Source organism: Thunnus albacares, chromosome 10 (assembly GCF_914725855.1).
Source record: "Thunnus albacares chromosome 10, fThuAlb1.1, whole genome shotgun sequence".
Classification (NCBI taxonomy): domain Eukaryota; kingdom Metazoa; phylum Chordata; class Actinopteri; order Scombriformes; family Scombridae; genus Thunnus; species Thunnus albacares.
In genome coordinates this window covers 8,958,634-8,975,173 of record NC_058115.1, presented here as the reverse complement: position 1 = coordinate 8,975,173, position 16,540 = coordinate 8,958,634, and the positions used below count along the sequence as shown (strand labels likewise).

General features: G+C 39.1%; 1 protein-coding gene and 1 long non-coding RNA gene across 2 annotated transcripts; both read right to left on the bottom strand.

The window, feature by feature from the left end:
- Window positions 1–1,001: 1,001 nt before the first annotated feature.
- LOC122991045 (NLR family CARD domain-containing protein 3-like) lies at window positions 1,002–11,190 on the bottom strand. The gene is given in 10 exon segments (XM_044364641.1): window positions 1,002–2,036; window positions 2,191–2,237; window positions 4,352–4,525; window positions 5,088–5,372; window positions 5,374–7,168; window positions 7,333–7,561; window positions 7,721–7,799; window positions 9,198–9,311; window positions 10,641–10,754; window positions 11,034–11,190. Coding segments are annotated over 10 exon segments (3,462 nt in total). The 5' UTR covers window positions 11,096–11,190; the 3' UTR covers window positions 1,002–1,473.
- Window positions 11,191–11,207: 17 nt separating this feature from the next.
- LOC122991046 lies at window positions 11,208–16,017 on the bottom strand. The gene is made up of 3 exons (XR_006405519.1): window positions 15,950–16,017; window positions 11,901–12,037; window positions 11,208–11,225 (listed from the first exon to the last, which is right to left on the bottom strand). It is a non-coding gene; the product is annotated as an uncharacterized LOC122991046 (long non-coding RNA).
- Window positions 16,018–16,540: the final 523 nt, after the last annotated feature.

Genomic DNA, 16,540 nt, shown 5'->3' with positions numbered 1-16,540 from the left:
TCTTCAGTGTGGCTCAGGACACATTTGTGTACACACTGCTAAAAGAATGTGGCCATATGCACCTCCGAATGTGGCCTGAGCGATTGGATCTCAATGCATCCTGAATGCATCTTGGGTGCATTCACACCTCTGCTTAGAGCTGTCTAATTGTGATCAGATCACCTAAGACACATTTTAATGCCAGATGTGAACAGGGCTGTGAACAGGGCTCTGAAAAAAACTTCAAAATCCTACACATAGTGTCAGTGAGATTGTTTACACTTGGTTTTAAAATGTGTTTCGGTGATCCGAACACAAGGGGAAAGCCAAGACACATCAGCGTCATACTTGCGTCTATCATGCGTTTCCAAATTGCGCAGGTGACCACTTGTGTTCAGATTTTGTCACTGCCTACATCACCTCCACTAAAAGGTCAAAGAGCCCCGCACACAGTTATTACATCAGTTTGTCACCAGACAAGTGCCAGATATGTTTCACATGGGTTAGCTAAGAAAACATAAATGTTTCAACAACAAATATACATGTACAGGCTATTCCAACTGTTGAGATTGGCAGGACAAAGTCATTTGGTGTTGGGGTGCTGTCACCAAAACAATCACCACGACCTGCATTGATGATATATTTTCCTGTTACGTCCTTGTTGAGGACAAATCAGGACCCATTAGCGTTTACACTACAAAAGACAGGTGGTCAAATGCATCGCAGACTACCTCGGCAAGTGGTTTGAATGATCACAATGTGTCTTGGTGGTTGTTTACACTTGTATTTAGCGCTGTCCACTTGTGATCAGGGTTTGTAAGAACATTGTTCTGATCATTTCTCTCTGAATAAATATGGATCATATAGTAGGATCAACATCAGAATTAATAATGATAAGTAGTAAAAAGTCTTCATTGACAGACAGTCAAGGACAATATGTAACACAGTTCAGAAGTTCATAGCAATGCTCAAATACAATGTAATAAACAAATATTGAAATTATTACTTTGATATAATGATAATCCATTATTTATTTATATATTTGAAACATGAATCTAAAAAACACAGTGTATAAAGCTTACAAAAACTGCAAAAATACAGTCACATCATCAATATCAGGTTGATCAGTTTATCGGTAAGAACCACCACCTCATCACCAACTGGATAATCATACTACCACCAACCAAGTTAAAAACAATAGCAAAGAAAATAATCAGCACAAAACCAACAATGTTACTGCTCTGGTGATACAACAAGTAATCAGTGGAGATGTAGACTGGAAACATGGGAACAGAGAGAGGGGTATGACATACCATTAAGTTCCCCTTACAGAATCCATGATATTATGGTTACATGATATTTATCTGATGGGTCTTAGTTTTCATTTGTTCATTCTGCTGATGAAAACTGTCGGGTTTAGACACTGCATTTACAACCAGTGTGAGATCAGGCAGGTACTAAATAACATGTTTTTCTAACGGGAGACTCTCTGTCCTACAGAGAACACAGAGACAGTGAGGAACCAGGCTGACCAGCCCAGAACCCTCTCCCAAACCCAAATCCAATCCCAGCATAAAGAGGTTGAGTGAATGTGGTGTTGAAGGTGTGGAGGTGAATCAGTGTGTCAGAGGAGACTTCATAGAAGGAGAGAATGCCAGCAAGACAGTCCACATACACTGCTACTCTGTGAGAGACAGAGGATGAAGAGGAGGAGGGGATGACTGCTCCATTGTTATTGTAATTGATAGAGTAACCACTATCACAGCAGTACAGACTCCAGGACTGATCATTCCCTCCAAACCTGCAGTCATTACTGCATCCTCTCCTTCTGATTCCTTTGTAAGTCACTGATACATAAGCCCTTCCACTCCACTCGACCTCCCAGTAACAGCGACCAGTCAGACCATTTCTACACAGCAGCTGAGGCCAGACTTCAAATCTGTCTGGATGATCAGGATATGACTGATCCTCTTCCACATATGTCACCTTCGTGTTGCTGTCAGACAGTTGGAGTTTTCTGTTTACTGTGTTTGGATCCAGTGTGAGTTCACAGGCATCTGATGGAGAGAACAAGACACAATACAGCTGCGGTTATTGATCTATCACCTGTTTGAAGATGACATCATCTTCATCCTCAGTGGGATGTGAATGAGTGATGTCACAGTTTGAAGTTCTTTTTGTTTGCATGAATGAAATTAAAAACACACTTACATTTCCTCAGACCTGGTGTCAACCATTGAACTCCAGCGGGCTGCATCCTGAAAGGAGGAGGTCAGAGCAGCAAGTTTTATTATTCTATTCAAATGTGGGGTTGGGTTTTCATAGCATTTTATCCAATCTGAATCCAGTATCCCAATCCTTCTGAAACCCTGATTGAAGCTAATCAGGTTTAACTTTCAACATTTACAGGAAACTGCATTTATAAATTACAAAAAGTCAGAGATTTAGTTGAGATCTACACAAATTCATTCACCAAATAAAAAAAAGCTGCAGGCCATATCTCATAATTATACAAAGCCTGGGAGGTGTCACAAAGAAAAAAAAGTATTCATGAGCATAATTTAATATGTGTTGAGTTTCTGATGGTGCTACCTGATTTAACTTGCTTTCCTCCTTAGTTTGAGACACTGGGAGATATTAATATCACTGAATAATGTGTTCAGGTGGAAAACACTCTGAAAGCTGAAAGTTGCTCTATTCCTTCAGGAGCAGCTAAACCAGGACAAGATGCTTCATGGACTCTGACCTGGCTCTTAATTAACAACTTATTCATGTCAAAAATGCTCTAAAAATGCTCCCTATAAAAAATTTAGAGTAAAGAATTGTTCTAAACCTTGGTTCTCCCCAAACATTTTGAAAGCTGTAACTGTTAGAATGGAACTGCATGGAAGACAAATCTGCCAATAATCTGACCAACTGGCAGAATTTTAGCCATCAGTGGAATCACTTCTTTAGTCTTATTTGAAAAAAACAAATCTGACCACTACTTTTCCTCCTTTGGTAATGTTTCTGGTAATGCAACTGAGTTTCTGAAAGTTACTAAATCCTCTCTACCCCCTAAAATCTATTTTGATAATCAACTAATAATCAATAAATCAAATATATATAAGACTTTTAATCGTCATTTTATTTAATCTGGCCATGTTTGAGATACAGCAGTAGTTTTCAACGGCTCCATAACTAGTGCTCTTAAGGTTAGTATAGGAGTTCTTCAAGGGACTACTCTTGGTCCCCTTTTATTCACCATATACATTAACAATATCATCTCTGCCACTCAAATTGTAATGTACACTTTTGTAGATACATAATGTATCTAATGTATGCCACTGACCTTTCTCTTAATCTGGCCATTGCAAATCAGTCCGCTTTTGATACATTTTTTCTGACAAAACAAAATGTATGCTATCCTCAAGGTCACTTAAGAGTATCCAGATTACTGCCCACATTCAAACTCTTGTGAGATTGAAACTGTTGGATGTATTAAATATTTGGGAATCTAGTTGGATTCCAGACTCACTTTTAAGACCCAAGTGGAACACCTGTCAAGCAAAGTGGTCACAGGACAGTTTAACATTAGTTGTACCACATGTTCAAACTAAGTTTTGAATAACTGGTTTCAAATACTTTGCTCCCTACAGATGGAATGAGCTGCAGAAAATATTGAAATTAAAATGTCACTTGATCATTTCGCCTCAAAAACCCTGCACCTGCTCAACATGTTGGATAGCGATGGCCTACCCCGGAGCTAACGGTGCAGAGGCTGCTCTCCATTGCTGGAGACATGACATTAATAACAACACAGCGGAGCACACCACCTCCTCCTCAGTTTTTTATCAGGCAGGAGTCTGTAAGATTCTTACAAATTAATTTAATCATTGATTAATGCAGTAAACTTTTTAAAATAAAAAGGCTGCGGACCATTTATCTTCTCTGCCAGTTACATTCCATATTGTATTTCAGTGGAATAAGGACAGCAGTGTATGGTTTGGCATACAGTATACTGGAGCAAGAGACTGAAAATAGTGCCCCCTTTTCTATTCATTCAATCGAGAATCTGTTTTAAAATGAGAATTGATTCTGAATCAAGTAGTATTGCATCAGGAGATAAGCATATTGTCCCAGACTAACAAAATAGACACTGGCATTTGTAACAACCTTTATTTTTCATCTTTTTGCTCCATCTTAGTATAAAATTTAAATCCCCTCACTTTTAGCTGTCGAATCATGATTTTTTTTTCACTTAAGTGCACAACACTCTAAAGGTATGCACACAAACTGTACGTCACACCACACACATTCTCCAACCTTTGCCACCATTGTCTCAAAAAACCCCAGGGAAAACCCTACTCTATTTGACAGTGTCTCTCCATACCTGAGAGTTTCCAGTTTCCAGTGTGGATCCTCCCATCCAGCAATCAGCAGCCTTACTCCTGTGTCTCCTGGTTGATTGTAGCTCAGATCCAGCTCTCTCAGATGAGAGGGGTTGGAGTTCAGAGCTGAGGCCAGAGAAGCACAGCCTTCCTCTGTGATCAGACATCCTGACAGCCTGAAAACACACATAACAACACACATCAAACAGTCTGAGTACTGTTGTGTGCAGTCAGGTACAACAAAAAACTGTCTACAAACAAACTAACTAAAAGATGAATTGAATCAGGGAGGTCCAGAAAATTGAGCATCCAGACAGTTGTGATCTGTGTCCTAAATGTTAAAAAACATTCAAATGTGGTTATGAAGAGTGAAGCTTTAGCTTGACATTGGTTGACAGTGGTTGACCAAAGTATCCACCAGACAGATGCAACTAGTCTGCTCTTTAGCCTGCAACTGGTGCTTGAGGAACCCCCTGTAAATACTTACTTGTCCAGGTACAACAGGTTTTAGACACATTTAGAAAAAAAATATTTAAGATCATCTATGGTATTTAATAACTCAACAACAAAGGCAAAAACAAAAAAATTAAAAATCTGCATGAGAGTAATATCTCTACTGCTGTGGTTTAGTAAAAACCTGTTTGACAAATCAGAGACTATCCAACATAGGTTTAATGGTTGTCCTCTAATATCATTCAAATTTTAAATGGTCATCTGTTGAACAGGTTGAATCCAGACCTGAGAGTTTCCAGTGTACAGTGTGGACTCTTCAGTCCTACAGACAGCATCTTCGCTCCTGAATCTTGCAGGCTGTTGTTACTCATATCCAGCTCCCTCAGACTAGAGGACTGGGAGCTGAGGACTGAGGACAGAGCTGCACAGCTTTTCTCTGAGAGGTTACAGACACTCAGTCTGATGAGGAAATAAAAAGAAACAAGCGAGAAGTTATTTATTTTCTCTTCTATTGAAAAGATAGAGTATTTAAATGATGATGAATAAATCTAACTATCCATATACTTACAAAGCTTTTTTGGAGGCTTTGACCACTGGCAGCAGCCTCAGAAGAGCCTCCTCTGAAGCAGAGTATTTCTTCAGGTCAAACACATCCAGATCTTTTTCTGATGACAGTAAGATGAAGACGAGAGCTGACCACTGACCAGGAGAGAGATTATCTGTGGAGAGACTTCCTGAACTCAGGTACTGTTGGATCTGCTCCACTAGAGAACAGTCATTCAGTTCATTCAGACAGTGGAACAGATTAATGCTTCTCTCTGCAGACAGATCCTCACTGATCTTCTTCTTGATGTACTTTACTGTGTCCTGATTGGTCTGTGAACTGCTCCCTGCCTGTGTCAGTAGGCCTTGTAGGAGAGTCTGATTGGTCTGTAGTGAAAGACCCAGAAGGAAGCGCAGGAACAAATCCAGGTGTCCATTTGGACTCTGTAAGGCCTTGTCCACAGCGCTCTGGTAGAGATGTGTCATTGCAGATTCTTGTTTAGTTTCAAACTTCTGGAATGTTGATTGTTCTGCCAACAGATTGACTCCAGAGTCGATGAATGTCAGATGGACATGAAGAGCAGCCAGAAACTCTTGAACACTCAGATGGACAAAGCAGAACATCTTTTCCTGGTACAGCCCTCTCTCCTCTCTAAAGATCTGTGTGAACACTCCTGAGTACACTGAGGCTGCTCTGATATCAATGCCACACTCTGTCAGGTCTGATTCATAGAAGATCAGGTTGCCTTTCTGCAGCTGCTCAAAAGCCAGCTTTGCCAGAGATGCAATCATCTGCCTGCTCTCTGGATTCCAATGTGGATCTGTCTCAGCTCCTCTTTCATACTTGATATTCTTGAGTTTGGACTGAACCACCAGGAAGTGGATGTACATCTCAGCCAGGGTCTTGGGAAGCTCTCCTCCCTCGCTGCTTTTCAACACATGCTCCAGAACTGTAGCGGTGATCCAGCAGAAGACTGGCATGTGGCACATGATGTGGAGGCTTCGTGATGTCTTGATGTGGGAGATGATTGCATTGGCCTGCTCCTCATCTCTGAATCTCTTCCTGAAGTACTCCTCCTTCTGTGGGTCAGTGAACCCTCTAACCTCTGTCACCATGTCGATACACTCAGAAGGGATCTGACTGGCTGCTGCAGGTCGTGTGGTTATCCAGAGGCGAGCAGAGGGCAGCAGTTTCCCCCTGATAAGGTTTGTCAGCAGCACGTCCACTGAGGTGGACTCTGTGACATCAGTCAGGCTCTGATTGTTGTGGAAGTCCAGAGGAAATCGACACTCATCCAGGCCGTCAAAGATGAACACAACCTGGAACTCTTCAAACCTGCAAATTCCTGCTTCTTTGGTTTCAATAAAGAAGTGATGAACAAGTTCCACCAAGCTGTACTTTTTCTCTTTCAGCACATTGAGCTCTCTGAAAGTGAATGGAAATGTGAACTGTATGTCCCGGTTGGCTTTGTCTTCAGCCCAGTCCAGGGTGAACTTCTGTGTTAAGATTGTTTTCCCAATGCCAGCCACTCCCTTTGTCATCACCGTTCTGATCGGTTCATCTTCTCTAGTTGAGGCCTTAAAGATGTCTTCATGTCTGATTGTTGTTTCTGGTCTGACTGGTTTCCTGGATGCTGTTTCAATCTGTCTGACCTCATGTTCATCATTGACCTCTGCAGTCCCTCCCTCGGTGATGTAGAGCTCTGTGTAGATCTGATTCAGAAAGGTTGGGTTTCCTGCTTTAGAAATCCCCTCAAACACACATTGGAACTTCTCCTTCAGGCTGGATTTGAGTTTACGCTGACAAACTACACCAGGAGTTTCTGAATAAACACAGAAATACGATCAATAATTGATTAATAAAGACATTATGACAAATAATTCCACCAAAAGAATGCATACATGAACACATTTTCCTCCATCTCCTGAGACTTAAGTAAATGTCTCATTTATCCAGAATGTTTAATCTTAATAGAAATCCTCTTACTGCTCTGCAGACAGTCAGCCAACTCCTCCTGCTTCATTCTCCGCAGGAAGTGCAGTGTGATCTTCAAAAATGCCTTTCTGCTGCTCCTGTTCAGCTCTTCCTCCTCCCTGTCCAACACTTCCTCATCCTCCCTCTGACTCTCTAAGTATTCTGGGTAATCTGAATTCAGAACCTTCTGCATATTCTTCAGCTCCTTCTTCACAAAAGTGAAGATGTTCTCCTCCAGCAGCTGGAACAGAATACTATATGAATGACACATTCAAACTAAAATCATGGAAGCAAATATCAGATCCATGTTTGACAGACTGACAATCCACTGGTCTACAAAGTGCAGCATGGAGATGATTGTGAACAGAATAGATGTAAAAGTAGTTGTACATGTACAGACCATAAATATGGAGTCCAGGTGTGTTTGATGCTGCTGGGCAGACTGAGCACTGGGAACATCTGAGCTCTCCCGGTCCTCTCTGTGGAGGATTCATGAAGAATGAGCTAAGATTATGTCTGTCCAAATAGAGACAAACACAAGCTAAAGGTCTATTAAAAGATATTTGGATGTAGACAGTGAATCAGATAACTCAGGTAAAGCTTTACTAGTCCTGCTGATCCCACTAAGAATCAAAAGCTCAGTCTCTTTGTAGCTTTCAGCTCAGTGTCAGTTTGGTTTAGTCCCAACAGCTCTCACCAACCCTCCGTGAAGCTCTCCCTCCCTCACTGCATACTACTGAAGTGCCCTGGAGCAAGGCAGCTAGAACCAGTGTGTGGTTGTATCAGACTGGTTGTACTGGGCAGCTCTCAGAGTGAATGTGTTTGACTGTGTGAGTGTGAGTGCTGCTAAAATACAGCGCTGCTGCTCACAAAACTTAACCTGACTCAGTAAGTTTTTAAAAACTCTAGATATCATACCTAAGATCACCATTTAGACTGTGGCTGCCTGAAATATGCATATGCATTCTTTTCATTACATTTATAAAGCTATGTGTAAGCATGATTCAGTTTTATAAATTTCACTGAGATTTGAGTCACTGAGGAACTGGGGGCACGTACACAAGCCTCATTTACACTCCCACAATAGCCATAAATGGATGAAGACACGCTCTAAAACAGCCATTTTCATACCAGTTTGTTGCCTATTCTACCTGTCTGTACACCTGTTATTGAAACAAACGGGAAAGAAGTGCAGATTCACCGATTGTATTGCATTGGCAAGGGTCACCAACAGCAGAACAGCTGTCTTTATGCGCAACCATTACGCACAGCTGTACAGCTCTTCATACTGTACATATTATTAATTCATATTAATCACATGAACTGTAAACCATCGTCAGCAGTGATATCTCAGAAATGTAATCAATGATTAGTTTGTAGCACTCATATCTAAACCAACTTCACAAGGTGTGATAGAATAAAAAGAATATTAAGAGCAAAATAAAATGTTGACTCCTATGTAAATTAAAAGAATGATAAAATTATTCACACAAAATTAATCAATGTTATGTTTATAGATATGCCTTTGATTAGCATTTTACAAATCTCTGTAACTGCAGAAAAACAATTACACATTCAGTGCAGTTGGTTATCAACATAAACAAACAACGTTTTACTAAAAGATTCCATCTCTCAGTTTATATTTCATTCAATCTCTTCACATCACCCTCAGATCGCTAATGGACCCATGCATATGCACCCTTTGATCGCAGATCGAAATGGTGTATGAATGGTTTTTGAGCATCACATCATTTATGCATCTGTCCCCTTAATTTTGCTCTCAATGTGCACCATATTGATGCATTTAACTTTCCTGTGGGAAACACTGCTGATGATATCAAATAATCTTGTTTTCATTATCAGTTTTAAATCCTTACCTTTGATCAACAGGGCGGTGCCTTTTCCTTGAATTACAAGGATGTTTCTCAGTCTGGTCACCCTTCATGGACACACAGCTGGGTTCAGGGCAGTCTTGTTTCTCCAGCTTCCTCCTGATAAAAATAGAATAGATTCTGCACTGTACCCAGAAGACACTAAGACATTTACTGGTAGTATATTTGATCAAATATTTTTTTAAATTTCATAAAACATTGTAAAAACATGTTTCACTGTCCATACTAGACTGACTGGCCATTTTCAGTGGTTCTTCACCCAAAATGGAAAACACTTTTTGACCTATGATAGTCAACCCCACAGATATGACTATGTACATCCAAACAGCAGCAACATAAAAAAATTGATTGTTCATCTAAGGGATAATGCCTAGAGAGGTTTATGTTCTACAAGTGAACTGGATGACCGACCTCAACTTTGCATCAGTTGATTCTTTGCTTCTTTGTAATCTATTACAATCATGGAATGTACACCTCAATGAGTATTATCTCACTTAGACCATGTCCACTTGCAAAAAAATGTCATCCCATGCAGCCATTCGTCCATTTTCTGAAGTAAACCCAGATCTGGGTGACAGTGGCAGAAGGCTACCCAAGGATATTTAGGAGGCATTATGATGAAATGCCTAAACCACCTCAACTGTCTCCTTTTGATGCAAAGGAGTAGCAGTTCTACTCTGACCTCCTGCCAGATGTCTGACCTTCTTGACATCATGTGAAGGAACTCTTTTTGGCCGCTTGTATCCACAATCTATTTTTTTTCAGTCATTTCCCAAAGTTCATGGCCATAGATGTGGGCTAGAATGTAGATCATTCAGAAACGATATGGACAGCATCCTGGGAGCTACACTAGCAAGGCGAGTTTGCAGGAAAATTCACTCTCTCTCATGATTTTCTCTCACTTATTCAACTAGCTTTCTGCCATTGCCTGCTGAGTTGCTCACTTGACTGCATGGTGGGCCAGCCATGCACTGAGAATAAAGCAGACAGAAACTAAACCAAAATACTTCAGGGATGTGGGTTATCATTCAGTGTACATCACTGTCCCAATGAAAAGTTGCTTTGTGGTATGCCACTCTCAAGTGTTCATATCTCCACTCTCTTCTCACTCCGCTGGCATCTTCTCTCCGGGCGGCTCATATTATGTAAGACCCATCCTCTTAAGTTGGCAACCAATGAAAATGAAAAAATACAACCTGTATCCGTGCATTAGTAACTAACCACAATGAAATGCAGACCAAGTAAAGTTGCTTTGGTTTCTGTTTAGTTTTGCTTTTATGCTTTCTCCACTCTCTCTCCTCTGTGCACTCCCTCATATTTTTTCTCACATTTTCTAACAAGGAAGTGAGGCTTTTAATTCTATTTTGGGAGTGCCTGTTTTAGATTTTATCTCATATTGTCCCTATTTTAATACTGAGAACAACTTACTTTTTATCAGATGAATGTCGTTGTTTAAAATTAATATTGGAACGCTTTGACCTGTCGCTCATGAAGGACACACAGCTAGGTTCAGGTGCAGCAGAGTCTGGTCTCTGATGGATCCTGACAGAAAAGAAACACTTATAGTTATATTATAGCTCACGTATTCAGTAAAATTCTCCCTGGATGAAAACATTCTGAAATTATGTCATTTTAACTGTTTTAATATAAACAACAACAAACCAAAATGATCTAATTACAAACATTATGGATCAACTCACTTATTGTATATCAAAAATATCAATTAATTGTGTGACTCTCTAATAATTAAACTGACAATTATTTATCCCTTTTTAGATTTTATCTCATATTGTCCCTATTTTAATACTGAGAACAACTTACTTTTTATCAGATGAATGTCGTTGTTTAAAATTAATATTGGAACGCTTTGACCTGTTGCTCATGAAGGACACACAGCTAGGTTCAGATTCAGGATCAGATCCAGGTTTAGGTTCAGGTTCAGGTTCAGGTTCAGGTTCAGGTTCAGGTCCAGGTCCAGGTCCAGTGAAGTCTGGTCTGTGCTGCTTCCTTGTTCTTCAACACAATACACACAGAGCTTTGAATGCGAATAATGATGGTGGAGTGATGTGAGTGGAGAACAGTCATGGACAGAGATCCCCCATTTACACCTAAGATACAATCTTTATCTGGATACATTATCAGGATAAGGGAAAACACATGTTAATACATGTGTAAATGCACTCAGAATGCATTGTGATCAGAATGCGATCAGATCGGTCAGAGCACATTTGGAAGTGGACATGCTCACATTGTGATCTTATCTGAGCAGGTGTAAATGCAATCTGTACAGCATGACCACTTATAATAGATCCATGCTATATCCATGAGAAAAAAAACGGCCTAGTAAGTTGAAAGGTCACCTAGCTGCACCTCTTATTGCCAGCTAAAGCAAGCCCTGCAAAAGCTACAGGTAGCAGCACCTCAAAAAAAAGAATGACATCTATTCATGGCAGCAGTTTCTTTGACTTGGGACACGTCATGTTTCTTGACAAGTCCACAAGCTCCGCCCAGCTAATTCTCATTTTTAGATCCAATCACAATGCAGGCACAGCTGAGAAAACAAGAACACATTTTAAGACCAAATGTAAGCAAAGTTTGATTGATTAGATGTCATTATGCAGATAGCGTATCCAAATACAGATCACACCCTACCAGGTGTAAACAGGGCCTTAGAGATTCTTATCTTACCTCTGAGCTTTGGTCTTGCAGTCTTGTTCCCCACACAGAGAGCTTTTAGAGGGAGGGACTCCCTCCCCTCTGTCCTCATACTGATCCATGCTGCTGAAGTCACATCCACATCAGTCACACACACTTTCTACCTTCACCTGTAGAGGATACACAAATCATCCTTTCATCATCATCATTTCTCCTGTGAAATCCTAAATATCAGCTGCTCCTCCTGTGATTGGCTGTTATTCTTCTTTATTATGAATATTTATTAATTTCAGTAAGTTCAACACCACTAAACATTTAAAGGACCATTGTGTAAGATTTAGTTGCATCTAGTGGTGAGGTTGCAGATTGTAACCAACTGAATACCCCTCCTTCTCCCCTTCCAAGTGTGTAGGAGAACCTACAATGGCTGCAAAACTTGCAAAAAAACGCCAAAGTTCCTCTCTAGAGCCAGTGTTTGGTTTGTCTGTTCTGGGCTACTGTATAAACATGGCGGTGCAACATGGCAACCTCCATGGAAGAGAACCTGCTCCCTGTGTAGATATAAAGGGCTCATTCTAAAGTAACAAAAACACAATGATTCTTATTTTCAGGTGATTATACACTAATTAAAATATACTTATGAATTATATATTCCATTTCTGCCAAGTCTGCTCTGCACCCATTCTACACACTGGACCTTTAAATAATTTCAGCTGTACATGATTATGAATGATCCACGGTATTAACAAAGGAGTCAGAGTGTGCATGACACAAAAGCAGATCAGCTGTTCTAAAGCGTCGCCCCTATAATTTACTTTTCATGGGATTTCTTTTACAAATAACACAAACATAAGTAGGCCTAGATGTGACATGTTAAACTTCTCACACCAGTTAAGATTTAATAATGTCATCTGATCTCAAATTCAGTTTGATGCTAAGTAGTAATTTTTTTTACATTGACTGTTTTGAACGTAGTGATGGAAACCTGAGAAAAACTGGATACTGTCAGTGATGCAAAGCAGTGATGATCTTTTGATCTTTTCCTGCCTCCTCAGACACTTTGATGATGAACACCAAGCAGATATTATTTGATCTGAAAAGTGGCTGTCAGCAGGAACTCTGACACCCTGAAGTCACAAAATATCTGATAATTCAGTTACAGATGAGCTTACAAAAGGAGAGAAACTGATCAATCAAACATCAACATCATTACAGTCTTACTGCATTAAAGCAGTGCTCATTTAATTTACAAAAACTATGATGAAAAATATTTGTTGAAAATCCTTAAAAAATTTAAAATGTCACTGAGGAAAACTACTGAAATATTCTTAGTTTTTGTTGACTACAATTAACAGGAACACCTGTGCATATGAAGAGGTGTTCTCCAGCTCCAGATCTGGAACACTGCATTTTATTTTAAAAGGTTTCACAGGAAACAGTGGTATTGGCCTACTGTTGTGTCTGACTTTGCACTTTATGGAGACAATGTAAACAATGTCGTATGAGTTTGTTTTCTGTCAGCTGAAAAAGGAAATAATCATCAGCTGTTTGTTAATATCTTTGATTCCAAGAAATCAATAATTTCAGACATGAGAGTTCTCTAAACTTTCTGATGAAGTAAAAACATCAACACATACATACATACGTCATACAGCAAAAAAACAAACTCTGAAGTTACTAAAGACAAACTTAAACTATTAAACAAACCAAACCTTCAGTTTATACAAACAGTCCAAACTGTTGAAGACAGAGACTCTTCACTCGACGTCTGTCAGAAAAACGTTTGCCATAGGTGAGCTGTTTACTGGAATGAGTCAAGAAAACTAAAAGAAGGAATGAGTCAGGGCTGGAGAGGAGGCGGGGCCTTTAGAAGGTTTCTGAACACCTGTAAAACCTGTTGTTGTTATCAACATTTCTGTCATTTAAAAAAAAACGTTCATGTAATCTGTGTTTAGAGCTGCAACTAACAATTATTTTCATTGTTGATTAATGGATTAGTTGTGGTCTATAAAATGTCAGAAAATGGTGAAAAATGTTGATCACTGTTTCCCAAAGCCCAGGATGACGTCCTCAAATGTCTTGTTTCGTCCTGATCAACAGTCCACAACCCAAAGATATTCAGTTTACTGTCACAGAGGACTAAGGAAACCAGAAAACATTCATATTTAAGAAGCTGGAATCAGAGTAGTTTAGCATTTTTTCTTTAAAATTACTCAAAACAATTAATCGATTATTAGAATAGTTGCTGTCAAATGAAATAATTTTCTGTTGATTCATCAATCAATTAAAGGATAGGTTCACAATGTTTCAAGTGTGTCTTAAAACATCAGTGAGGTGTCTACACAGTCATTTTGTGCAAAAATGCGTTTAAAAGTTCTGAAGATCTGAAGCTTATATGAGGCTTCAGCAGTCTGGGTTAGTCATATCAAGTGGATATTTACCAGATTTACAGTTTTTTTAGCATAGAATTCCCTCTTTGTGTCTATTTGGACAGACTGAGGCTCATTAGCTTCAGATAAACTTTTAAATACATTTTTGCACAGAAGGAGCACTGTAGATTTTGGCCCCCAGCACTTGCATTATAAGTGCATTACCCAACGGGTTATTTTACCCATGTGCCTACCAGGGTGGGGGATGGGAGGAGGCAGAACTTGAAAGACTGGAGCAGCAAAGAGGAGCCCTTGTTGGGCAGTTGATGAATGTCATAATGTACATGGATAGACAAGAGTATTATGTTTGAATGCTTATGTTAAAATAATCTATAGTCAGTATTATATGTGTATGTAAAGGCTGATGATCTGCTGTTATTTTAAATCTAACCTCTAGTACTGAAAAATAAAAATTTCATCACAACCCCCCCCCCCCCCCCCCCCCCCCCCCCCAAAACTAACAACAATCATAGAGATAAAGTCACTCACCTGAGCAAGTAAAATTGTTTATTTTTAGTTTTTAGGGATATAAAATAAGGCCATTTGTATTTTTAAATGTATCAGATAAATGTATCTTTATAATTCCTGCTGTGGTTAAAAATAAATAAAAAATCCCAATTAAGAGAAAAGGGGTGATATATTTGAATACATTACCTCAGTAAAAGTACTAATACCATTCTGTTAACATATTCTATTAGTATCAAAAGTAAAATCATGCAGAATGGCCCCTGATATTGTTGTATTATTATATCATTATTGCATTAACGCATTGTATGCATTTATGTGTTAACATATAGTACTTTTTGTTGGTTGAGATGGAGCTAGTTTTAACTTTTTGCGTAGTTTAATCTATAATAATGTAGATTGTGCAATTGATAGATGTATCTGTTTTTATTGTTGTTGCTGAGATGTTATACTGCAGACACTGTCTAAGGCAAATTACCCACTGGGACAACAAAGTCTAATCTTACCTTACTCATATTTTATAGACAGATCATTTATTTTTTATTTAATCATAATCATACTTAATCATAGCAATCAAATAAAGGTAGTGGTGTAAAGGGTAAAATAGAGGGAGCTCTGTGATGTAAGTTAACTTAGTGGAGTGAAAGTATAAAGTAGCAGAAAATGGAAGTACAAGTACCTCAAGACTGTACTTAAGTACAGTACTGGACTGAATGTATTTTAAGTTAAAGCAGATGGATCCTTCCAAAAACTTCTCAACAGTTCCAAAATAAATGACTAACAGTCTCAATAAAACCTTTCCAAACACATTTGATGACAAAATTACATAAAGAGGCGACACTAGTTCCTGTTGGAGAAGTGTCAGTAAACCCTCTGACGCAGCTGTTTTACTAAATACGGCACCTGACAGACCCTTCACCGACACTGCTTTCAGTTAATGTCTCAGACAGCGGGAGAGCAGCGGCTTATTCCATACACTGATTCCACACTTTCAAACTCCTTAATTACAAAATGGCGGAAAATGTTCAAACGAGTTCACTATCATTTTCAATCGACACTTTTAACTTTAACTTTTTTAGATATCTGCTGTTTCTAGAGGAGCTAAGCTAACGGCAGTTAAGTTGGCGCTAACAACATGAACAAAGATCCACTTAAGTGTCAAACACTAAAAACTGTCGGTTACATTACCTTTAGATAGAGAAAAGAATCCGCACTGCGATAACAAGAGAAAGTGAAACTATATTCCCTGATTTGAACCTCCCTCGGGCCTCATTTGAACCGGAAGTCGCTCTGGTCCGCCCATGGATGTATTATAGGAGCTCTTATTATACATCCATGGGTCCGCCATCAGAAATCTGTCTTTGTGACCATGGAGTTTGCCAAAAAGACACAGCAATTTTATCAAATTATCGACTTCATCATTGTTATTGCATTCAAAAATAAGACCATACTCTCTGTAATAGTGACCAAAACTTTTTGAGTCTCCCAGATCAATAAGGAAATTTGAGTCCAAAAGTTGCTTGAATGAGTACAGACATAAAATAAATGAGAAAAGGGCTTATCCTCCTCCTTGCAGAGAAAACAGGGGAAACATCGGGTCTAAAATTATGAATCAATTTATTGCCGAGATGGCACCTGTATAAAATTTTAACATGAATTTCTTTAACTTTATTGGTGACAAAAAATCTATTAAATTCAGTCCAAACATCCCTGCTAATGTTAGGAAACATAACCTTCCAACAATGGATTAAGGATTATGGGAGTGTAGACGCTACTAGG